At 48.2% G+C, this 25,300-nt stretch overlaps 1 protein-coding gene across 2 annotated transcripts in view; it reads right to left on the bottom strand.

Moving 5' to 3' along the window:
* The window catches only part of SMIM14 (small integral membrane protein 14), a 41,918-nt gene extending 18,552 nt beyond the window's left edge, over positions 1-23,366 (bottom strand). The window contains exons 1-2 of one of the 2 annotated variants that reach the window (XM_029083083.2): positions 23,261-23,366; positions 10,119-10,236 (exon numbers count right to left, since the gene is read on the bottom strand). In XM_029083083.2, coding sequence (XP_028938916.1) covers positions 10,119-10,193 — 75 coding nt within the window. In that variant the 5' untranslated portion in view covers positions 10,194-10,236; positions 23,261-23,366. Of the gene's footprint in view, positions 1-10,118; positions 10,237-14,775; positions 14,802-23,260 lie in introns of those variants that run through there. The other variant, XM_029083084.2, reaches the window with a different exon arrangement.
* Between the last annotated feature and the right edge of the window lie 1,934 nt (positions 23,367-25,300).

Genomic DNA, 25,300 nt, shown 5'->3' with positions numbered 1-25,300 from the left:
TGGATTACTTACAAATAGTGAGAACAATATAATAGTAGCATGTGTCCGACAATGAAGTGGCTGAATAAATAACTGAATGCCCAAACTGATAATTGCTTTTTAAATTTTTTTTAGTGATATTGCTAAGTGTTTACTATTAGCAGGCACTATACTAAGCCCTGGGATAGACACAAAATAAATAGGTTGGACACGGTCCTTGTCCCACCTGGGGCAGCGGTGTATTCTGCTTTAACATTTAACATCTCTTTAACATTTTCTTTAGGGTCTGTCTCCCATGCTAGGCTGTAAGCTACTTGAGGACAGGAATCAGATCTATTGAGTACTATATTCTGCCAAGCACGTGGTACAGCACTCAGCATAAAGTAGGAGCAAACTTTTAATCTTATATTTAAAAAAAAAAGCAAACTCATGGCCTAAGTGAGAAACCAGATGCAAGGATCTGTGGGTACTAAAGTTTGGGTGGAGGGGGCGTTGGGGAGAGTGCTTTGGACAACAGAACAAAAGTATGACTATTAAGTTCATTTCATTGCATTGTACTCTGCCCAAGCGCTTAGAGCTCAGCACACACACACAGTAATTGTTCAGTAAATACTATACGCTAATTCTCTTTTATTGTACTCTCCCAAGTGCTAAGTAAGGTGCTCTGCACATGAATTCACGTTAAGCTAATTATGGAAAGCCCTTCTTGGCTATTTAACTCTGAGCTATGAAGATGGTGATTGGATCAGTATTTGTGGGCACAATTTTTTTTTTCTTTGTGCGGAGTGGCACTTGGGCTTTTTCCATCCAAAAGGCATCGGAATCCTAAATGGAGAAAAGGATCAGTTACTGGAGTTCATTAGTATTTTGGATTTGGTTTCTCACTAGAATGGCTTTATGTAATAAGATGATCCTGAATAAGATACAGTGTTTACCTAAGGAAGCATCTGATCGATTCTACCTAGTCTGCTTGGGTTTAGTCATATTTAACTATAATTATACTATCTCATTCATTCAATCGTATTTATTGAGCACTTACTGTGTGCAGAGCACTGTACTTAGCACTTGGGAAAGTGCAATATAACAATAAACTGACACATTCCCTGCCCACAACTTATTAAGTGCTTACTATGTCCAAAAAACTACTAAATCCTTGAGTAGATACAAGATCATCAGGTCCCCCATGGGGCCCAAGGTCTAAGTAGGAAGAAGGGGTATTAAAAGTCCCCATTTTGCAGTTGAGGGAAAATAAAATAAAATAAATTGTGGTATTTGTTAAACACTTACTATGTGCAAAGCACTGTTCTAAGCGCTGGGGGATACAAGGTGATCAGGTTGTCCCACGTGGGGCTCACAGTTTTAATCCCCATTTGACAGATGAGGTAACTGAGGCACAGAGAAGTTAAGTGACTTGCCCACAGTCAGACAGCTGACCAGCAGCAGAGCCAGGATTAGAACCCGTCACCTCTGACTCCCAAGCCCGCACTCTTTCCACTGAGCCACGCTGCTTTTCCAACAGGGAACTGAGGCTCCGAGAAGTGAAGAGACTTGCCCAAGAGCACGCAGCAGGCAAGTGGAGGAGCTGGGATTCAGTCACTCACTCACTCACTCAATCGTATTTATTGAGCGCTTACTATGTGCAGAGCTTGGAATGTACAATTAGGCAACAGACAGAGACGATCCCTGCCCGACAACGGGCTCACAGCCTAAACGGGGGAGACAGACAGCAAAACAAAACGAGCAGTCAGGCATCGATACCATTAAGATTAATAGAATCATAGATACATATTAAAATAGAGTGATAAATCATATACACAAATATGCAGAAGGGCGGTGGGGAGGGGAAGGGGGAAGAGCAGTGGGAGTAGGGGGAATGGGGAGGAGGGGCGGAGGGAAAGGGATTAGAATCCGGGTCCTCTGACTCCCCAGGCCTGGGCTCTTTCCACTGGGTCACACTGCTCCTGGTCTTCCTTGTTTGGATCTTTTTCCTCCTTAAGTAAGGTTTGGCCACTGTGAGCGACGTCCGGCGGCGGGCGATCAGCACTCCACAGCTCTCGGCTGCCTCCTGCTGCCTGAGGTGGGCGGCCATTTGCGGCCCAGGCCTACCTGGCCGGGCCTCGCTCTTTTATAAAGTATAAGTTATGGGACCAAGAGGGAGGGCTCTGAAATGGACTGATTTAAAAACTGTTCGGCTAACCACTCGGGTTTTGGAAAAGACGGTCACTCAATCCAGCAGCACGGCCTAGGGGACGGAGCACGGGCCTGGAAGTCAGAAGGACCTGGGCTCCGATTCCGGTTCGCTCCACTTCTCTTGGCCTCAGTTACCTCCTCTCTAAAATGGGGATTGAGGTGGCGAGCCCCCGTGGGACAAGGACTGCTGTCCAACCTGATTTGCTTGTATCTACCCCAGTGCTTAGATCAGTGCCTGACACAAGAAGCAGCGTGGCTTAATGGAAAGAGCCCGGGCTTGGGAGTCAGAGGTCATGGGTTCTAATCCTGGCTCTGCCGCTTGTCAGCTGTGTGATTTTAGGCGAGTCACAACTTCTCTGTGCCTCAGTTCCCTCATCTGTAAAATGGGGATTAAGACTGAGCCTCACGTGGGACAACCTGATTATCCTATATATACTCCAGCGCTTAGAACAGTGCTCTGCACATAGTAAGCACTTAAATACCAACATTATTATAATAAGTGCTTGACAGATACCATAAAAAAAATACTCTGACACATTTTGGACCATCAGGAATAGGGAATGATGATCAAGGTATCTGTTAAGTGCTTACTATGTGCCAGAGACTGTTCTAAGTACTGGGGTAGATAAAAAAAAATTAATCAGGCCTGACCTAATCCCTGTCCCAGACGGGGCTCACAGTTTAATCAGGAGGGAGGACAGGTTCTGAACCCTTATTTTACAGTTGAGGAAGCAGAGAAGCTAGGTGACTTGCCCAGGTCACACGCCGCAGGCACTTGGCAGAGTTGGGATTAGAACCTAGGTCCTCCGACTCCCAGGCCCGTACTCTTGTTCTCCTCATTTACCGTAATTTGTCATCTGTGGCATGTCAATTGGGCTACCCGTGGGGGTCTCTCGATTCAAAAAATTAACTTGCCCGAAAGAAAGCCCTTGTGCCAAATCATAGGGGAGGTCCACGCCCAGTGATATTTGCAAACTTCCAAATATAGAGAATATTTTGTTAGGGACTGTCAATCAAGCGGGGATAGGGAATCATTACGCTAGGGAGATACGGATTCGGCCTAACCTCCAACGCTACACACACAGTCTAGACTTTCGCATGATCTTTTACTAAGTGCACTGAAGGAGTGTCAAACTTTTCACTTGAGTGCGGGGATGAACTCGGTGAAGAAAGCGAGAGGAGCACTTAGTAGGGTGTGTTGAGTTCAGTAAGCGCGCAATAAATGTCATTATGACCACCACCACTGCCTCCAGTGGAGTGGAAGTCTCAGATACCAGGGAATCGCAGTTGAACGTGGGAAGAAAACCATGGGAGACGCCCCAACCCGGCCCGCCGCTAACAATGGAGCCATGGTTCTTTAAGCAGAAGCTTGGAGTCGATGAAGAGACTATGAGGAAAAAAACGAAAACAGTGCCAGGGGCTGCCAACCGCAAGAGGGTGCATTTATTCATTCATTCAATCGTATTTCTTAAGCGCTTACTGTACTAAGCGCTTGTAGGTGGCCGGGATGGTACAGATGGTCTACTTGGACTGAGTTCATCTTTCCAGTTACCCTAATGACAATAATAGTAATAATTGTGGTATTTGCTATACACTTTGTGCCAAGCGCTGTATTATGCCCCGGGCAGATTCAAGGTAATAATAATGTTGGTATATGCAGAGCACTGTTCTAAACCCTGGACTAGATACAGGGTAATCAGGTTGTCCCACGTGAGGCTCACAGTTAATCCCCATTTTACAGATGAGGGAACTGAGGCCCAGAGAAGTTAAGTGACTTGCCCACAGTCACACAGCTAAGTGGCAGAGCCGGGATTCGAACCCATGACCTCTGACTCCCAAGCCCGGGCTCTTTCCACTGAGCCACGCTGCTTCTCTAATGAAGTTAGACACAGTCCCTGTCCCACACAGGACTTACAGTCTATGAAGAAGGAAGAATGGCAACTGAACCCCCATTTTACAGATGAAGAAACTGAGCCCCAGGGAAACGAAGTGACTTCTCCAAGATCACACAGCAGGCAAGTGGCAGATCCGGGATCCGAACTCAGGGCTTCTGACTCCCAGTGTTCTTTTCTCTGCTTCTCAGTGACAGATGCACCACGTGGTACATTAATTGGCTACAAGGGACGTATTCAAATACAACCAGTGGCAACAGATTAAGACCAAACCCTCCCGAAAAGCTTCATCTCGAGTTGAGTCACCGGTTTTCTACTGAAACCAACCGCAGAGGGTGTACGTAAGCCTGTCGGGGGCTCGGATTCTTTGATCTTGCCAAGTTGTTTCTGTTGCAGCTGTCGAGTGGCAGGCTGCCTGAGTGGCATAACTGAGAAGAGGAGTCTGAAAACCTGCAGTTCCTAGTACAGCTCCGCTTTCGGAAATCAGAGAGAACCTGCTGGAGAGCTGCATCCGATTCCTTCCCGGTGTGGAAGCAGAGTGGTCTAGGCCTTGCATTAGCCCCCCTCATCCGACCGTACCCTCTGAACTCTTTTGTTTCTAGGCCTGTTGGAATGTCTCCTAACCCCCTTGCTTAAGTGGAGAGGATTAACTCTGGTGACTAGAGTCCCTAGGAGTGGTAGACTACCAAGCGATAGACCAGAATGGGCCTTTAGGCCTGGTTATATTAATGTCTGTCTCACCCTCTAGCCTGAAAGCTCATTGTGGGCAGGGTATGTGTCTGTTTAATGTTATACTGCACTCTCCCGGGCGCTCAGTAAAGTGCTCTGCACACAATAAGCGCTCAATAAATACAACAGAATGAATGACTCCATTTTGTCTGGCCAAGCCACCATTTACTTGAAGGGGGCACATCACGCATCCTCCTCTTTCTTCTTTCCTGTCCTATCTCGGTATCTGTCTATCCTTTTATCAGGAAGTTTGGTTTGTCAAGGTCTCGAGGCAGGAAGAAGCCAGGTCAGGATTCCTAACTGGCTTATCAATAATCTTTGCCCACCGGATCCTTAAAATGGAGAGAACCAGGCAGGGTCTAATAATTACCTCAAGTAGAATTTACTGCTGTTTGCACTGAGGTCTATACGATTTGTGCTCTTCGATAACATGTAAAGCTAGGATGCTGAACCAACTGTAGAGAAACTCTGCTTAAAGTTGAGCTGGCCTTGACTAACAGAGGAAAATTCGCTTGCCAATCTCCACTCCCTACCAGTCCTAGAAGCATTATTCATTCATTCAATAGTATTTATTGAGCGCTTACTATGTGCAGAGCACTGTACTAAGCGCTTGGGATGAACAAGTCGGCAACAGATAGAGACAGTCCCTGCCATTTGACGGGCTTACAGTCTAATCGGGGGAGACGGACAGACAAGAACAATGGCAATAAACAGCGTCAAGGGGAAGAACATCTCCTAAAAACAATGGCAACTAAATAGAATCAAGGCGATGTACAATTCATTAACAAAATAAATAGGGTAACGAAAATATTAGCAGTAATAAACTTGTCTCCGACATACCCTTATGAACACAACGCAGAGTTAGCGAAGTTTTCTTCCAGACAGGTTTCATCAGCAACATCGAGCGTCAGGGAATAGGCTCGGATGACTGAAGTGGGATGCTTCTCTACCAGTTTAAGATGGATAGTTATAAGGGGCTTATTAATTCCACTTGGGAGCTCGGTACGGTAGTTTACGGGTTTGCTCTAAATAGCTGTGAAATTACTGTCCCATTTACCACTCCAACTGTCCCTAACCCCTGGGCTGGGGCCATCTGCAAACAGCTGGCAGTCCCTACCCACCTCAGGATTTAGTTGTGAGGAGGACAGTGAGTAGAAATTCAAAGGGAAATGCCACGCCAGGAGGCAGCAAGGCTGGGGATGGGGGGGGAGAGGGAGAGAGACACTCCTCAACAAGATTTATTATTATTAATAATGATGATGGTGATTATTTTGGTACTTAAGTGTTTACTATTTGCCAAGCACTGTTCTAAGTGCTGGGATACATACAAGTTAAGCAGGTGGACACAGTCCCTGTCTCTCATGGGGGTCACAGTCTTCATCCCTATTTGGCAGACGAGGGAACTGAGTCCCAGAGAAGTGAAGTGACTTGCCCAGGGTCACCCAGCAGACAAGGGGCAAAGGCGGGATTAGAACCTTAGATTAGAATTTTAGAATTTCAGTGCCCGCCTAGTGTTCAGGCTCTTGCAGTACAAGTAATAATGCCTTGAACCTGTCCTTTAAAAGCTTACAGCTGAGCTCCCTGGAGGATAGAAGATACATACAGGGAATAAGCAGACCCTCCACAAAGCCTCCCCTGGGCCTACTCGACATTTTCCCAGGCTTGTTCCACTGGCTTGTTTGGGTGGAGGGAAAAAGAGAGGGCACAGTTCTTCCAAAGTGGGAAGGCTGGAGGTTCAAGGGGAACACATGGCCTAGCGGTAGGTTCTAATCCCGCCTCCACCACCTGGTCCACTGTGTGTCTTTGGGCGAGTCGCTTCACTTCTCTGTGCCTCAGTTACCTCGTCTGTAAAATGGGGATTAAGACTGTGAGCCCCAGGTGGGACGGGGACTGTGTCCAACCCGATTAGCTTGTATCTACCCCTTCGCTTAGTACAGTGCCTGGCACATAGGAAGCGAGACAGTCGTATTTACTGAGCGCTTCCTGTATGCAGAGCAATGTACTAAGTGCTTGGGAGAGTACAATACAATAACAGATATATTCCATCATTAAAAAAAACAGAAAACAACCTGAACTCACAGTCTCCACTCTTGATAACTCAAGACATCACGACGTCCAGGAGAGAGAACCCTAATTCTCCCTCGTCCTGCCCCCCAGGTATGGCACAGGTTCTGCAGCAGGATGCAAAAGACGGATGTACGGATGTCACCCATGCCCCTGGGGTGGGAGAGGGTTCTGCCCCGGGGAGCAGCAATGCCCCAGTTTGGCTTCGCCATGTTCTACCGGCTCGGAAGGCTGGCTGACACCCAGTGCTCACAGGACTGTCTATATTGAGCTGCTCCAGGACTCCTGGTTCTGGGGGGCAGGCTGACCACATTAATCCCGTGGTACAGGATTCTAGCCAGGCTAACCTCATCTACGGTGGGCTTTCTGGATTTGCACCAGGCGGGAAAACCCCCAATGCAGATATGGATCATCGTCATCACGGTAACTGTGGTATTTGTAAGCGCCAGGCACTGTACTAAGCACTGGGATGAATACAAGCAAATCAGGTTGGACACAGACCTGTCCCACATGGAGCTCACAGTCTTGATCCCCATTTGACAGATGAGGAAACTGAAGCACAGAGAAGTGAAATGAGTTGCCCAAGGTCACCCAGCAGACAAGTGGTAGAGTCGGAATTAGAACACGGGTCCTTGTGACTTCCAGGCCCGCGCTCTACTTACTAGTCCACGCTGCTTCTCTATCATAATAAACACTTTCTTCTGCAGAAAAAAAAACCTTACAAAAATCTGCTTGCTGTTTGCAGACACCACCACTAAGTACTAACGAACCATAATGCCTATTTTCTAAAGGGTGAGTCTAGTCAGCCTGACATTCTACAACTCACCGAGGGGACGTGAAAGATCTAGGCACATTAAGGATAGCATTATTTCAGTGGCCTCTTGATTGAGTTCCCACTGACTTCAAAATAAAGGCTACCATATATACCATCACTGAACAGAGAGTTCAGACAGAAAAAGACACTCATAATGTGTTTGTGGAAGCGGAGAGGAGTAGAAAGAAACTTTGCCAGGAAAAAGGGTTTACCGCCTTGGGAATACAGTATTTAAAACAATTAAACTACATTTAAACTCATTGTATTCTCCAGACACACCAGTAATTTAACAGGAGAAAATCTCTGAACAAATGCCCATCTCTTCTCCCGCTCCAGTCCGGCCTGCTCCTCCCAAGCAACCTAACTGTACTTGGCTCCTGATTTTCCTGTCTCTGACCCATAGCTCAATCCTTTCCCCGATAATAATAATAATAATTGTGGTACTGGTTAAGTGCTCACTACTTGCCAGGCCCTGTATTAAGCGCTGGGGCAAACCGAAGCTGATCGCGTTGGACAAGCCCACGACTCACATGGGGCTCCCAATCTTAATCCCCATTTTACAGATGAGGTAATTGAGGGACAGAGAAGTGAGGTGATTGTCCAAGGTCCCACAGCAGACAAGTGGTGGAGGCGGAAATGGAACCCAGGTCCTTCTGACTCCCAGGCCTGTGCTTTATCCAATAAGCCACACTGCTTTCCCCATCAGGGATCGGCCATCTCTCAGGTTCACCAACCAACAGGCCTGGCCATTTTCCAATTCCTTCTAATATCCACCTCCTCCTAGACCCGTTCCCTAATGAATCCTCCACCTTCCTGGACCAGCCATCCTGTTGGCCACCTCTGTTGACATGATGATCTTTATCAAGCGACACGCACTCTGTTAATCACTGGGGTAGATACAAGACAGACTGATCCGTCATTCAATCATTCACATTTACTGAGTGCTTACAATACACTGAGCACTGTACTGAGCCCTTGGTAGATACACTCCCTGCCCACAATGAGCCTGTACACAGAACCCGTCCCCCACACAGCTCTCAGTTGAAGAAAGAGGGAGAATAGCCATTTTAATTCCCATTTTACAGATGAGGAGACTTTGGCACACAGAAGTCAAGTGACTTGACCAAGGTCACACAGCAGGCACGTGGCAGAGGGGGGACTAGAACCCAGGTCTCCTGACTCCCAGTCCGTTGCTAATTCTACTTCTATACATTTCATTATTGCCATTATATTTACTTTCTTATCACTTGATATACTTTCTTCTTATTTTAACTCTTGGATATTTGGAATTGGGGTGTGTCTCCAACCAAAGAGTTTTTAAGCTCCTCAAGGATAGGAATAACTTTTCACTTCCCAGTGTATATTCCCAAACACCTAGTTCGTGCACCGAACACAGTAGGTGCAAAAGAAATGCTATTAACAACTTCTACACACAAAAATAGCTGTTCTTGACACTTGAGCAAATCTGTTTGATACTAAACCAAATCATCAGGTAGAGCATTACAGTCCAGTTTCTTCTAAAAGAGATTTTTTTAATTTTATTTTTTTTGGATCTGTCAATTCCAATCCCTCACTTCATGGCAGTTTTAGTTGAACCCAGTGAGGTTCTAGATCACACTGAAATCTAAGGATAAATCATCCCTTTGCATTTTTAATGGTATTTGTTAAGAGCTTCCTATGTGTCGAGCAGCTGTTCTAAATGCTGAGGTAGATCCAAGTTAATCAGGTCAGGCATAGTACCTTTTCCACATGGAGCTCACAGTCTAGGTAGGAGGGAGAACAGGGACTGAATCCCCTTTTGGCAGTTGAGGAAAGTGAGATGCAGAAAAGTCAAGTGACTTGTCCAAGGTCACACAGCAGACGAGTGGCAGAGCTGAGATTAGAACCCAGTCTGGGCAAGGAGAAGGCTACGGCTCCAGCCTTTGCTAAGTGGGAGAAGCAGCGTGACTCAGTGGAAAGAGCCCGGGCTTGGGAGTCAGAGGTCATGGGTTCTCATCCCGGCCCTGCCGCTTGTCAGCTGTGTGACTTTGGGCAAGTCACTTAACTTCTCTGGGCCCCAGTTACCTCATCCGTAAAATGGGGATGAAAACCTGTGAGCTCCACGTGGGACAACCTGATCACCTTGTATCCCCCTCAGCAGTTAGAACAGTGCTCTACACAGAGTAAGCATTTAACAAATACCAGCATTATTATTAAGTGGGAGATGGAACTTAGAACATATCACCCAGAGACCGTTGGACTAAGTCTGAAGGTGGCAACTATCACTCACTGCCATAGATAGGTTCACAAGCTGCTTTGGGGGGCTTTATGACTTTTCAATTGTTTGCACAGTATCTTTAGTTCCATTTGAAAATTCCCGCTAGACACCCCTGGAGAACCTGTGTCGGCCTATAGATAAAATACATTATGGAAGACTCACAATCGGCTTCAGGTAAAACCATATTTCTTACCAGATTGATAAGCCTTCTCATTGCATGTTCATGAGAACAGATGCATTCACAGGGATCAAAGCCGCCTTCTGCCATGATCGCCCAGGTCGTCTTGAAACTTGACGGTTTATACTTATGCCTGGAAAGAAGAGCAGGAAGACTGTGAGAGACCAGGTCTGCCGGTTCCACACAAGCAAACACCCAAACCAGAACAATCTCCTTGGCATGAAGAGAGCAAAATGAGGAACGCAGAAATACCTGGAGAACTTTATAGGGTACTCTGTATGCAGCAAATTTACAGAATCCGAAATTCAGAAAAGACAGGCGGCGTCTAAAATTCCATTAATTTTCAGTAATTCTTTAAGGAAGAGAGATTTACCCATTCCCATTTACCCTCTTTAGAAATTATTCTTTCCAGGAAAATGTGCTTCTCTGAATCAAGGAGCAAAGTAAATCTAATTCTGGGAATAACACAGGGGGCAAGAAGGTTAATATGATCTACCCTTGTATGTAAAGGAGGGGATTGTGACAGCGTAGCAAAGCTTAGGAATGTCTGCTTTTCCACAACCATAACTGTTAACCAGTTATGCTAATAATAATAATAAAGGTATTATTTACATTATTTACATACAAATGTTAAGTGCTTACTATGTGATGAATCCTCAATTTAAAGATGAGAAAACTGAGGCACAGAGAAGTGAAGCAACTTGCCCAAGGTCCCACTGCGGGCAAGTGGCGGAGCCGGGATTAGAACCCAGATCCTTCTGACTCCCAGGTCAGGGCTCGATCTGCTAGGCCACGGCAGACATCTCGTACAAGTGCAGCTCCTTCTGCCTGCTCTCAACTGGCTCTGAGCCTCCCCACAGACAGCCAGCGGTTGTGCTTGCTGTTAATCTCGGGGGAGTTACCTGATTTTGCCTTCTGGCCAAAGAGAAGCCGCTGTGGGTGAAACCATTTGCATTTCTGTTTTAAAACTCCTTTTCCTTCCTCCACTCTTCACTGCAGAAGGGTCTGTCAGACGTGCTAAGTCACCCAAGGGCCAAAATATATGTTTATTTTTTTAAGGATGGGGGTGCAGCAACATGGCCTCGTGGGAAGAGCCAGGGCCTGAGAATCATAGGACCTGGGTCCTCACCCTGGCTCCACTACTTGTTTGCTGTGTTACCCTGAGCAAGTCGCTTCACCTCTGCATGTCTATCTGATTATCTTGTTGGATTTTTTTAATGTTAATTGTTAAGCACTTACTACTTGCCAGGCACTGTTCTAAGCACTGGGACAGATACAAACAGATCAGGTTAGACACAGTCCCTCTCCCACAATGGGCTCACAGTCTTAATCCCCATGTTACAGATGAGGTGACTGAGGCCCAGGGATATGAAGTGACTTGCCTAAGGTCCCCCAACTGACAAGTGGCAGAGCTGGCATGAGAACCTAGGACCTTCTGACTCCTAGGTCCGTGTTCTATCCACTAGGTCATGCTGCTTCTCCAGCACGTAGAACAGTGCTTGACGCATAGTATTCACTTAAACTCCCTTTTTTTTAAAAAACAAAAAAAGGCAGGCAGTCATGGAGCTTATGGGGGGTTGGGGGTGAGGCTCAGGAACCTATCATTTACCCCAGATTAACATTTACTTCCCTACACAAACCCTGACGAGAGCTGGCTCGGCAGTTTTTGGCCTCCAAACACCGTCCGTCAGCTTTCTGTTTGCTCAAACACGTCCAATCACAGCTCCAAATTTGAGCCCTAATTTTTCTGCCTAGCAATCATGCTAAGAACACAATCTTCCTCTCCACTTTCTACTAGAACTGCAGGTTCCGTGTGCTTCTTCAATCCCTGCGTGTCATCCCGAGTGAATTGTAACTCAGAACTCCCCACCACCAACTGAGCGTTGAGGTCGTTTTTCCACCTCAAGCAGTTCCTCTTTCTCAGAGAAAAGCCAAATTTCCAGGGAGGCCCGAAAGGGAGGTTGTTACTAAACACAGGACGGTTTCAGCTCCATGAAACGATGAAGTGACACCCGACATGGCCCCTGAATAGAAGCAAAAGTTGAAAATGAAATGTCTGGTCTTGAGTGAACGATTCCATTACCTTGAAGGGATTTGCAGGGCCACTGTACCACTGAGACAGTATACTAAATAATCATCAATAACGGTAAGATTTCATTTAGTAGATAATTGAAATGGCTAGGCACCCCTACTCTCTCTCCCCTTTCCAAGAAAATTAGCATTTTTATCCTACTTTATTTTCAGAAGTCACCAATGGGGCCTGAGCAACTAAGCAATCAGCCTGGACTTCTCCAAGCTGGGGTGGGGATGGGGGAGAAGAGAATGAGTTAGAGTTATTTGTTAAGCGCTCACTATATGCCAAGCACTGTTCTAAGCACTGGGGTAGATGCAAGATAAGTGGGTTGGACACAGTCCCTGTCCCACATAGGGCTCATATCCTTAATTCCCCTTTTACAGATGAGGGAACTGAGGCACAGAGAAGTGAAGCGACTTACCCAAGGTTACATAGACATGTGGCAGAGCTGGGATTAGAACCCAGGTCCTTCTCTCAGGCCTGTGCTCTATCCACTAAGCCACGCTGCGGGCCTGTGAAGCAGATGAGGCTCTTCTACATCTCACAAAGCGGCTGTCAAGCAGAGATGCCCACCCGTGGACTCGGTGCCATCACAGTGATGCCATTCCCTTTGCTCCCATGGCAATAAAAGCTCTGCGGGAAGCTGGCCATGAAGTAGTTGGGCTGCCCGGCGCCTCTGAGCAGGGAAGGGGTTGAGAGGGAGCCAAGATGGTGGACCTGTGCCTTACCAGGAGCAGGGCGGGGAAGCTCGAGCTGCCTTCTCCTCAGCCCCCCGGCCTCCAACACCTACTCCCGACCTCTTACAGGCAGCAGGGGTACCGAGATGGGCGGCCAAGGAGATGCCTCGCTGCACCTATGCTGGATGCCACCTATGCTGACGGCAGTCACGGAGCGCTAAACCACAGGCAGGCACTCCCCGGGGCAGGGGGGCGAGTTCGGCTGCCATACCGGGTGCTGGGGCTAGCACTCATCTCGGACCCCCAAGTCCCGCAATCCAGGAGCGGTCAAACTGAAGCAGCAGTGGAGGCAAGAAAGGATGAAGAAAACAGCTCCGACCCTGTGGGTTCTCATTCTCCCCCTCTTTCTCTCTCCCTTCAACATCAAGAGAATAAGACCGACATTGGTCCTACCAAACCCTCCCTCTTTGCCCGGCCCCTCTGGCCACTGATAAAATGAGCACAGGGCTTCCCAAAAATCATCTGGGGCCCAGGGGGGCGGGGGGGGGGGAGAGGACTCGAACGTGGCTAGTTTTTGGCCTCTTTCCCTCTTAGCTCGGCGGCTTTTCAGATCTGGGTGGGGGAAAGGAGTCGGCAGGTTGTGGATAGGAGTTGGAGGAGCGATGGGAGACAGGACATGGCCCCCAGAAACCCCTTCCCTCCTGGCTCAGTAGCTTTTCAAAGCCAGCGGTGGAGGAAGGGGTCGAGGGCAATGCGCTGGACTTTTAGGATGGGGGTTGATGCAAGGTTCAGTGTGATGTTCCAGACTGTTGTGGGCAGAGACTCTATTCTTATATTGTACTCTCCCAAGTGCTTGGTACAGTGCTTTGCACACAGTAAGCACTAAATAAATGCAACTGACTGATTGAATGAAAGGTATCCCTGTTCAGAGTGGAGTAAGTCTGGGCCTTGGGGCTCTCTGGTCTTCTGAATACTCCCAGAAGGGATGACTAAAACCATGGGGTTTCGAGGATCACCCACCCACCCACTCGGCAGAGGTCCCCTAAAAGGACTCCCTCTTCCCTTCCCCCTAGCCCTCTCTTCCTTTCCCCCCACCCTTACCCATCCCCTCCCCCTTGGCTGCAACAGCTGTTGCAATGAAGCAGCCTGGAAGCCAAGGATGGCATGACACGAAGAAGCCACATGACAAAGGTTTTGTTTGGTTGGGCACCAAAAGGTTATCCACCCCTGCTCTGGGTAACACGATACCCCCTCCCCGCCACAAATCTGCTTCCCTCAGTGGCTAAGGACACGCAATGCACTCTACCATGTCCACTTTCATCCCTCCCTGGGTTCGCTACATCCCACTACTCCTCTCTCTCTCCACAGCCCTAAACCACCCACCCACCCTCAAAAATGCCTACTGAAACCCTCACCCCAACCCTATGCATTCCTACACCCAGCATTCCCCTTCGACCACAATGATTCTCCCCAGCTTCAAAGCCTTATCGAAGAAGGCACATCTCCCCCAAAGGCCTTCCCAGACTAAGCCCTCTTCTCCTCTTTTCCCGCTTCCTCCGCGTCACCCTGACTTGCTCCCATTAGTGAGTCCCCCTCCCAGCCCCACAGCCCTTATGTACCTCTCTAAGTTATTTATTTCGATGTCTGTCTCTCCTTCTAGACTGTAAGCACATTGTGGTCAGGGCATGTGTCCATTTATTGTTAGACTGTACTCTCCCAAGTGCTTAGTTCAGTGATCTGTGCACAGTTAAGCGCTCGATAAATACGATTGAATGAGCTCTGGTCTCTGGAACCTCCCATTCAAACCTGAGTAAATTGCCCTTACCCGGTTGCTGCTGCACTCGCTTCCTTCATCTCCTCCCCCTTCACTGAGACCCAGCTTCCTCCAGGGAGCAAACAATCATATGTATTGAGTGCTTACCGTGTATATAAGCAGAGAGGCTTCGTGGAAAGAGCCCGGGCCTGAGAGGTAGAGAACCTGGGTTCTGATCCTGGCTTTTGCCACCTGTCTGCTAGGTGACCTCGGGGAAGTCACTTCACTTCTCTGTGCCTCTGTTTCCTCACTGTTTTTTTCCCTCCAAGGGGGTTTGAGACTGTGTAGGAGAGAAAAAGCATTGGAGAGAAGAAAAAGCATTCAAGAGAAGAGGGCTGATCAAGGGAAGAACAAGATAAGAAACCAAAAGCAGAGGAGGGGAGGGAAGAAGCCGTGTGAGAAGGGAAGTCAAAAAGATAGCCGAGGGGGACAAACTCCAGCACAGAAGAGGAAAGCATTACCAGAAATAACAAAAGGGAGGAAGAAAGACCACAGACAAGAAATCATTTTCTCCAGAACTCTAAACTTGGATGATTCTACTGGCTTGCTAAACAAGATAAAGCCAAGCATTCTGAGACACAGGTTGTTGAAACTTAGCCCAGAAGCAAAATGCCAGTAGTCAGGCCTAATTCTGCCCTGTGGGCCTGGCCTTAATGCAGCTCTTTAGCTAGTTTATTACTTTCACTTTCTTCAGTAGAAATAGTAGTAGCAATAATACTGTTCACTAAGCACTTACTGTGTGCAGAGCACTGTACTGAGCTTTGGAAAAGAGCACCCGGATAGGAACTAGACAGGGGTCCCGTCTCTGGAGGGGCTCACAATCTATGACTGGTGACTGCCAAAAACATAATAAAATGGGGATTAAGACCGTCAGGCCCATGTGGGACATGGACCGTGTCGAACGGGATTAGCTTGTATCCACCACGGCGCTTAGTACAGAGCTTGGCACATAGGAAGTGCTTAACAAATACCATTAAAAAACACTAACTAGCATGAGACAAAGATTCAGTCAACGGATTCGGGGTATACGCTTCAAACAGGGTCAAGCAGATGACCGGACTATCTAGTTCCTGGAAGCATCCTATCCAGTTCACAGATCATCTGAGAAAAGCCATAGCCTCCGTGGAAGGCCGGGTCCCAGAGTGGAGAGGACTGGGACTGGTGGAAATCTCCAACCTGGTTCTACTACCTCGCCGAAAATCCCAAATATCCCCCAAATCCAGCAGCAGCATAGCCTAGTGGATAGTGCCCAGATCTGGGAGTCAGAAGGACCTGGCTTCCAATCCCAGGTTCCGCCACCTGTCTGCTGTGTGACCTGGGCAAGTCACTTCCCTTCTCTGTGCCTCAGTTCCCTCATCTGTAAAACTGCGAGCCCCATGTGGGACACCCAAAGTGTGTCTCTGTGCTTACTCCAGGGTTTAGTCCAGTGCCTGGCACATAGTAAACACTTAACAAATACCACAAAAAAAGTTTTTGGGGTTTTCAACCAATCAACCATGAAAAGGGGAAGACTCTGCGTGTGGGCTCCACTTTCAATATTGCTACCGCATCCTTCCTCTACCCTGATGCCCATCTTCAACCACTCGCATTCAGATGGCTCCTTCCTTCTGCCTTCTTTAAACATGCTCTGGGCTCCCCTGTGCTAGGGGGAAAAAAAAACCCCAAACAAAACAAGAAAACACTTTTCTGGACCTCGCTGCATGACCCTTATCTATCATCCCATCTCCCTGTTGCCATTCCTATCCAAATTCCTCCGACGGGCTTGTATACACACACTGCCTCCACTTCCTCTCCTGATTCCCATTTTGTCCCACTACAATCTGTTAAAAGAAAAAAAATCGACTGAAGCAGTGGGGCCCAGTTGGAAGAGCCCGGGGCCTGGGAGCCAGAGGGCCTGGGTTATCCCAGCTCCACCACTTACCTGCGTGACCTCGGGTAAATCACCTAACTTCTCTGTGCCTCAGTTCCCTCATCAGTAAAATAGGGATTCATTATCTCTTCTCCCTCCTACTTAGACGGTGAGCCCCATGTGGGAGCTGATGACCCTGTATCTACGCCCGGGCTTAGAACAGCAGTTGGCACACAATAAACACTTAACCACTATTATTACTGGATAAAATAATTAGATTAAAATAAAAATAGTGGATAAATATTTTATCCACTATGCCACCCATATTTTGTATAGCAATTATTTACCAGTTTGAAAGTCACCACAAGGGTTCGAAGAAATAAAAATCATAGATAACTTTTTAAGTGCTACTGCATAATTCAGTCATTCAAACCAAGGTCTCTGGAAAATGTGATTATTTCAATCCTTTACAATGCTAAAAAAAAAACACTAAACCACCCAAAATACTAAAACATCTACTGGGAAGAATTTCTGTACATTCAAGAGCTTTCTCCAAATTCCTCCTCTTCTCACCAGGACAGCAATGGTCTGCTCTGCCTCATCAATACATTCTTGCAATACATGGCAAACACGTTTACTAATAATAATGATTACTATGGTATTTGTAAAGTGCTTACTATGTGGCAAGCACTGTTCTGAGCACTGGGGTAGATAGACAGTAATCAGTTTGTCCCATATGGGGCTTAGAATCTTTATCCCCATTTTACAGACCAAGTAACTGAGGCACTGAGAAGTGAAGTGACCTGCCCAAGATCGCACAACAGAGAAGTGGCAGAGCTGAGATTAGAACCAGGTCCTTCCGACTCCCAGTCCCCTGCTCTATCCACTAGACCACGTTGCTTCTCTATTCAATTAACACCTCTTAATATAAAATGGTTTTAATTTCCATTTATCCTTCCACATTTAAAGAGGAAAGTTGCATTCTAAACCACACCAGCAAATACAGCCACTGTGAAGTTCAGTCCATGAGGCCGTGTCAATCATTCATATTTACCGAGTGCTTACTATGCGCTGAGCACTGTACGAAGCACTTGGTAAGTATAATATAGGACAGTTGGTGGACACATTAGGTGTTCTTCGAATACGCGTTTCCACTAATGTTAATCGAACTACGTGGGAGGATTGGGGAACAGTCTTCCAACAGCGCTTAGTACGGTGCCTGGCACATAGTAAGCGCTTAACAAATACCATTTAATCCCGGCTGGTTAGACCGCGATGCCACGTCAGAAGAGGCGCGTGAATGTCCGCGACTGCCAGTGTGCGTGTGCGCGCGCAAGCGCGTGCACACATTACGACCCAAGTTCTCCTTGAAAACAGGAAGAATGCCATCCCTGTCATTCGGGAGAAATGACCGGTTATTTGCGGACTGCTTTAACTTGGCTTAGGTCATAGTGGTTGCCTCATGCTAATAAGTAGCTTTGCACCTGTAGTCCTTGGCTGTGAATGCAGTTGAGCGTGACCGTCGGTTCCTTGTACTTCTTTTTACCTTAACTGACGTTCGCATCTGTGCTCAAGAGCTAAGTGTGTAAAATAGGAAGTGAAAAATCAATATGAAAATGAAAAACCACACGAAATCAACTTTCTCCAAAACGATATGAAAATGAGGGGGGTGGGAGGGAAAATCATCAACTTTCTCTAAAATGAGAAACCCATGGATGGGGTTTAGACTGTGAACCCATCATTGGGCAGGGATTGTCTCTGTTGCTGAATTGTACATTCCAAGCGCTTAGTACAGTGCTCTGCACATAGTAAGTGCTCAATAAATAGTATTGAAAGAATGATGGCATAATAAAAGTGCAGGGCCGATTAAGTGCTCTAGTGGTGGTGGTAGAAAAAGCAGTGAGGCAAATACACTACATTAAATTCTTGGACAAAGACACAAAACGCTTTCCCAGCCGACAAAGAGCTTTCCCTCTAATGGGGAGGCAGACACAGAAAATACCTGCACGACTAGACTCAGGCAAAATACACATGAGCACAGATAGCTTAATATCAGTCTTTCTTCCTGTGTTCAGGGAGACAGAAAAATATTTGCAAAGAGGGGAATTAGGAAAAAGAAATACATACGAACACAAATAGTTCAACATCAGTCTCATTTCTAGTTTTCAATCGGTGAAAATTAATCACCACTTCAAAATGGAATATTTGTTAATAAGATTCACCCGATGTCTACTACTACTATTCTAAGTGTCTCGGAGGGCATACGGAAAAAGGTTAAGGTATGAACCCTGTCCTTGAGGACAGCAGAATCTGAGGGAAAAGAGAAGGAAAACAGATGAACCAAATGCAATAATTATAACAGTGTGAATCCATCGATGATATTTCACAGCCACCTGAAAGAGCACCAAACTAAGCACTTGAAAGAATAAAATACCATAGTTAGGCATGGTCCCTGCCCTGTAAAAGCTTACAAATGCACTACAAATTAAAAATGAGGCAGTCAATGCAGTAATTTCAAATCTACCTACTTCCATGCCTCATTCTCATCTCTCCTGCTGCCGACCTGCCCAGACTGTGTGCAGAGCACTGTACTGAGCTCTCAGGAGAGTACAATAGAATTGGTGGACATATTCCCTGCCCACGAGCCTATAGTCCCTCTCCCTTTTGTTTCCAGAGACCACAGCTCTCCCCATTTTCAAAACCCTTCTAAAATCACACCTCCTCCAGGCGGCTTTCCACGATTAACTTCTAATCTCCCTGGTGTATATCTCCCCTACCTCCTTTTGAGCACTTCTGTGCCCCTCAAGAGCATTTTTATACTTATATACCTTAACCCATTTTCTTTCTTCCTCCTACCTGTAACTTATTTTAGAGTTCACATCCCCAGCAATTATGTCTAATTCCATTGTACTCTCTCAAGCACTTAGTACAGTCTTCTGGACATTTCCTCAATAAATATCATCACTTGATTGAAAAGCCAGTGAAAAATAAATAAAACATTTCCTCAAAGTATTTTTTAATAGTTCTGATCTTCCAAATTAGACTATTTCCTACTATTCTATAACAAACTTAACTAAGATCAGATGAAAGCCAGAGTTTTTGGTCTGAGGTCATTATTTGCTTTAAAACATTCTCTGAAACTCTAGCAGATTAAAGCAGTTATTATGGATACGTTTTTATGAGTGAGAATTCCAAAGTCATACACTTCAGTATTTTTACTCATAGGCTTCTTTAAAAACCAAGTAGACTGGTGCTATTAAAATTCACTACACTATTGTAAATACATCCACTAACTTGGCTATGAAACTCTTCGTGATTTAAAAAAAAATTACGATGCACAAAATCCATTTAAAGTCCAGCGAGACTGTGTGAGCTCTTTTCGCATAGTTCACTCTATAAGCTCTAGCTTATTATCCTCAATTTCATTCAAGGAAAAGTCAATCATTAAATTACCGCACTATAGGAATCATTCTTCTAGGACTGGAAAGTAACTTCACAATAAGTCTGTTGCTCTGGCACTATCTTGTGAACTTTTATGCTCACTTCAAGAGCTTTCTGATTTAGTTTTCTTATTTCTTAACTTCCTCCTATTTTATCATAACAGTGGGGATTTCATGAGTTTTTCTTTTTTAATTATTCTGAGATTTTCTACGAGTGCTCTGACAGTTAAAACTAAGATTTTGCTCCTTATGTGGTACAGAAGGAAAAAAAGTATTGCCATATTTGTGGAAGGTATAAGGAGAAGCGAGATAAGTCAGTTAGGGTGCACTGTGAAAGGTATAAGGAGAAACAAGACGACAAGGATCAAAAACTCAGGATCGATGCACTGTGGATGGTATATGGAGAAGAGAGACAACAGGATCAAAAAGTCACAGTTACGGTGCACCGAGGAAGGTTAAAGAAGCCAAACAAGGATCAAAAACTCAGGGTGCACTGTGGAAGGAGAAACAAGACGACAAGGATTTAAAAAAATCAGTTACGAGACATTACATACAAGAAGAAAGCCGAAGTCAAAATGTCAGGCAAATTATGTACTGAGAGTTATTACTCATCCAAAATGCAATGGAAGATTGGGAAGGCGTCAATCGTCAGCCAGGGAACGTAATTGGGCAAAACGGACAAAACCTGGGCTCCAATCAAGTCCCGCGCTTGATTTGCCCGACATGAAAAATAAAATCCAGTTTTTTGGGAATGGTTGGTTTCACGCTGAGGTGTCCAACTCCTACCAGGCCTCCGCAATCGAGCGAGCAATCCACGGCACTTATGGAGCGCTTACAGTGTGCACTGTCCTAAGCGCTTAGGAGAGTGGACCACAGTGGAGATGGAAGACACATTCCCTGCCTGCAACGAGCTTAAGTCTGGAGGGGGAGAAGATACAAGTAGGGAGTAAACAGAAGGCCGGCAAAGCTATCTTAAATCCAGCTGTTAGAGAACAGTGCTTGGCACATAGTAAGCACTTAACAAATACCATCATTATTGTTACAATCTGGGACCGGAGTTGGGAGGCAAATGAAACTCTGCCTTCTTCCATCTCCTCTGTTGTCGATTCCCTGAAAACCAGTGTGGAGTAGTGGAAAGAGCCTGGGCCTGAGAGTCAGAAGGTCCTGGGTTCTAATCCTGGCTCCGCCACTTGTCAGCTGTGTGACTCTGGGCCAGTCACTTCACTTCTCTGTGCCTGACCTCTTCTGTAAAATGGGGATTAGGACTGTGAGCCCCATTTGGGACCACCTAACTACCGCGTATCTACCCCAGCGCTTAGAAGAGTGCTTGGCACGTAGTAAGCACTTAAATACCAGCATTACTGTTGTTATTATTATTACCGCCGGCTCTGCCAACGGCTTGTTGTGTGACCTTGGGCGAGTCGCTTCGCTTCTCTGGGCTTCAGTTTTTTCTACTGTAAAGTCGTTTAGACTGTGAGCCCGTTGTGGGGCAGGGATTGTCTCTGTTGCCGAATTGTCCGTTCCAAACGCTTAGTCCAGTGCTCTGCACACAGTAAGCGCTCAATAAATACGACTGAATGAATAAAATGGGGCTTAAATCCTACTCCCTTCCACTCTGCCAGATGGTACTTTCCCCAGCACTTAGTACAGTGCTCTGCCCACAGTTAAGCGCTCAATTAATACTAATAACTGATTACACTGTGAGCTCATGTGGGATGGGGACTGTGCCCAACCTGATCAATTTGCATCCACCCCAGCGCTTAGATCAGTGCTTCACACATGGTGAGGGCTTAAAGCAGCTGCCTGGTGGATCGAGCAGGGGGCTGGAAATCAGAAGGGCCTGGATAATAATAATGTTGCTATTTAAGCGCTTACTATGTGCAGAGCACTGTTCTAAGCGCTGGGGGAGATACAGGGTCATCAGGTCATCCCACGTGAGGCTCACAGTTCATCCCCATTTTACAGATGAGGTAACTGAGGCACAGAGAAGTGAAGTGACTTGCCGGCAGTCACCCAGCTGACAAGTGGCAGAGCCGGGAGTCGAACCCATGACCTCTGACTCCGAAGCCCGACGCTAATCCTGCCTCTGCCACTCCTCTCTGTGGCCTTGGGCAAGCCACTTCACTTCTCCGAGACGCAGCTAGGCTCAGTGGAAAGGGCCCGGGCTTGGGAGTCAGAGGTCATGGGTTCAAATCCCGGCTCAGCTGCTTGTCAGCTGTGTGACTTTGGGTGAGTCACTGCACTTCTCTGGGCCTCAGTGACCTCATCTGTAAAATGGGGATGAAGACAGTGAGCCTCACAGGGGGACAACCTGATCACCTTGTATCCTCCCCAGCGCTCAGAAGAGTGCTTTGCACATAGTAAACACTTAACAAATGCCATCATTATTATTATTATTATTTTCCCCAGCGCTTAGAACAGTGCTTGGCCCCGAGGGAGCGCTTAAGAAATGCCATCACTCTTCTTCTCAGGGGCCTTGTTCTCCTTACCTGCAAAAAGGGTGACACCGAGGGGCTTAAAGCAGCTACCTGGGAAGGGTCTGGGTGCTAATCCTGCCCCTCCTCTCTGTGGCCTTGGGCAAGCCCCTTCACTTCCCTAAGAAGCAGCTTTCAGTGGAAGGGGCCCGGGCCGACAGGGGCGGGGGGCCAAAGTGGGGAGGTCGGCCACGGCCTCGGACGCTTAGTAGGGGAAGCAGCGAGGCTCAGTGGTCATGGGTTCGAATCCCGCCTCTGCCCCTTGGCAGCTGTGTGACTGTGGGCCAGTCCCTTCACTTCTCTGGGCCTCAGTTCCTCCTCTGTCAAATGGGGATGAAGCCTGGGAGCCTCACGTGGGCCCACCTGATGCCCCTGGATCTGCCCCAGCGCTTAGAACAGTGCTCTGCACCTAGTAAGCGCTCAACCAACACCAACATTATTATTAATCCCGGCTCTGCCCCTTGTCAGTCGTGTGACCGTGGGCCAGTCCCTTCACTTCTCTGGGCCTCACTTCCTCCTCTGTCAAATGGGGATGAAGCCTGGGAGCCTCACTGCGGGGCCACCTGATGCCCCTGGACCTGCCCCAGCGCTTAGAACAGTGCTCCGCGCATAGTAAGCGCTTAACAAGTACCGTCGTGATTACTCGTACGGCGCCTGGCAGGTAGTGGGAGGTTGAGGAGAAGAACAGTGAGAAGAGAGGGCGCACTGAAAAACAAATGGGGGAGGGGAGGCGGCGGGGGGGGGGGGGCTCCTCCCGGGTAACCGACAGAGATTAGGGGGGCCTTGAGCCGGTCCTTTGAGGGTCCCGGGCTGCGGGCGCCGACACTCACCGTCCCCGCGCGTGCGCGAGCCCCGGATCCGGCCGCTCCCGGACGGGCCACGCACCGACACCCCCACCGCCGCTCCACACGGGCGCGGGCAGCGCCACTGCGCCTGCGCGACACCGCGTCCCCGCCCCTACCCCGCCCGGCCGCTCCCGCGCATGCGCGCCTCTCCGAGCCCGCCCCTGCTCTCCGGACCCTCCCGCGCATGCGCGCCCCCCGTACGCTCCCCTCCCGCCCCGGCTCTTCCGCGCATGCGCCCCCCTCACTCGCTTTCCCCGGCCCCGGGTACCTCTGCGCATGCGCGCCCCTCATGCGCTCCCCTCTCGCCCCAGGCTCTTCCGCGCATGCGCCCCCCTCACGCTTTCCTCAGCCCCGGGTTCTTCTGCGCATGCGCGCTCCTCACGCTCCCCTCTCGTCCCAGGGTCTTCCGTGCATGCGCCCCCCATAGGCTTTCCCCACCTTGCTCGGGCTCTTCCGCGCATGCGCCCCCCTCATAATCTCTCCCGCCCCAGGCTCTTCCGCGCCTGCGCCCTCTTCATACGCGTTCCCCAGTCCCGGCTCTTCTGCGCATGCGCGCCTCATAAACTCCCCCCCCCACGCCAAGGCTCTTCCGCGCATGCGCCCCGTCATACGCTTCCCTCGCTCCGGGCTCTTCCACGCATACGCGCTCCTCATACCCTCACCCAGACCCTGGCTCTTCTGCGCATGCGCACCACTCACATCCTTCCCCAGCCCCGAGCCCTTTCGCGCATGCGCGCTCCATATAGCCCTCCCCCCGCCCCCCGGGCGCTCCAGCACATGCGCACCCCTCATAATACTAATGGTATTTGTTAAGCGCTTACTATGTGCCAAGCACTGTTCTAATCGCGGGAGGCGGGGGAGAATACAAGGTTATCAGGCTATCCCACGTGGGGCTCTCGGTTTAATCCCCATTTTACAGATGAGGTCACTGAGGCACCGAGAATTAAATGACTTGCCCAAAGTCACCCAGCTGACCAGCGGAAGAGTCGGGATTAGAACCCATGACCTCTGACTCCCAAGCCCGGGCTCTTTCCACTGGGCCACCATGCTTCTCACATTCATCTTCATATTCCTCCCTTACCCCGCCATTCATTTATTCACTTATTCATTTAATCGTCTTTATTGAGCGCTTAATAATAATGACAATAATAATAACCCTGACCTAATGCTCCCGCGCATGCGCGCCCCACATCTACTCCCCCACCGGAACGCTGTCGCGCATGCACGCCCCTCATGTTTATTCTTCCTCCTCCACCCCCTCTCGCGCATGCGCCTTCCTCCTATCACCCCCACCGCTCTCGCGCATGCGCCCTCCTCCTATCACCCCCCCACAGCTCTCGCGCATGCGCACCACTCATATCACCCCCCCCCCCGGGAGTGCTCCCGCACATGCGCGCCACCATATCCCCGCTCCTAGACCCGGGCTCTCCTGCGCATGCCCGGTGACCCTGCCCGCTCCTGGCAAGAGATAGTGTGGCCCAACAGCTAGGGCTCGGGCCCTGGGAGTCAGAGGGTCTGAGATCTCCTCCCTGTAATAATTATAATAATAGTGTTGGTGTTTGTTAAGCGCTTACTATGTGCAGAGCACTGTTCTAAGCCCTGGGGGAGATACAGGGTCATCAGATTGTCCCACGTGAGGCTCCCAGGCTTCATCCCCATTTTACAGATGAGGTCACTGAGAAGTGAAGTGACTTGCCCACAGTCACACAGCTGACAAGGGGCAGAGCCGGGATTCGAACCCATGACCTCTGACTCCTAAGCCCAGGCTGTTTGCATTGGGCCACGCTGCTTCTCTGCACTCCAGTCAGCTTGCTGTGGGCAGGGAATGTGTCTGTTTATTGTTAAATTATACTCTCCCAAGGGCTTAGTGCAGTTCTCTGCCCATCGTAAGCGCTCAGTAAATGCGATTGAATGAATAAATGAATGAAAGTGCTTCTATAGGGCAAATCCATATGTTCAAAAGGACGGGGGAAGGTTGTGAGAAGCAGCGTGGCTCAGTGGAAAGAGCCCGGCCTGGGGAGTCAG

Source organism: Ornithorhynchus anatinus, chromosome 18 (assembly GCF_004115215.2).
Source record: "Ornithorhynchus anatinus isolate Pmale09 chromosome 18, mOrnAna1.pri.v4, whole genome shotgun sequence".
NCBI classification, from domain to species: Eukaryota; Metazoa; Chordata; class Mammalia; order Monotremata; family Ornithorhynchidae; genus Ornithorhynchus; species Ornithorhynchus anatinus.
The sequence above is the reverse complement of the archived record's forward strand: the minus strand, read 5'-3'. Positions and strand labels throughout refer to the sequence as shown.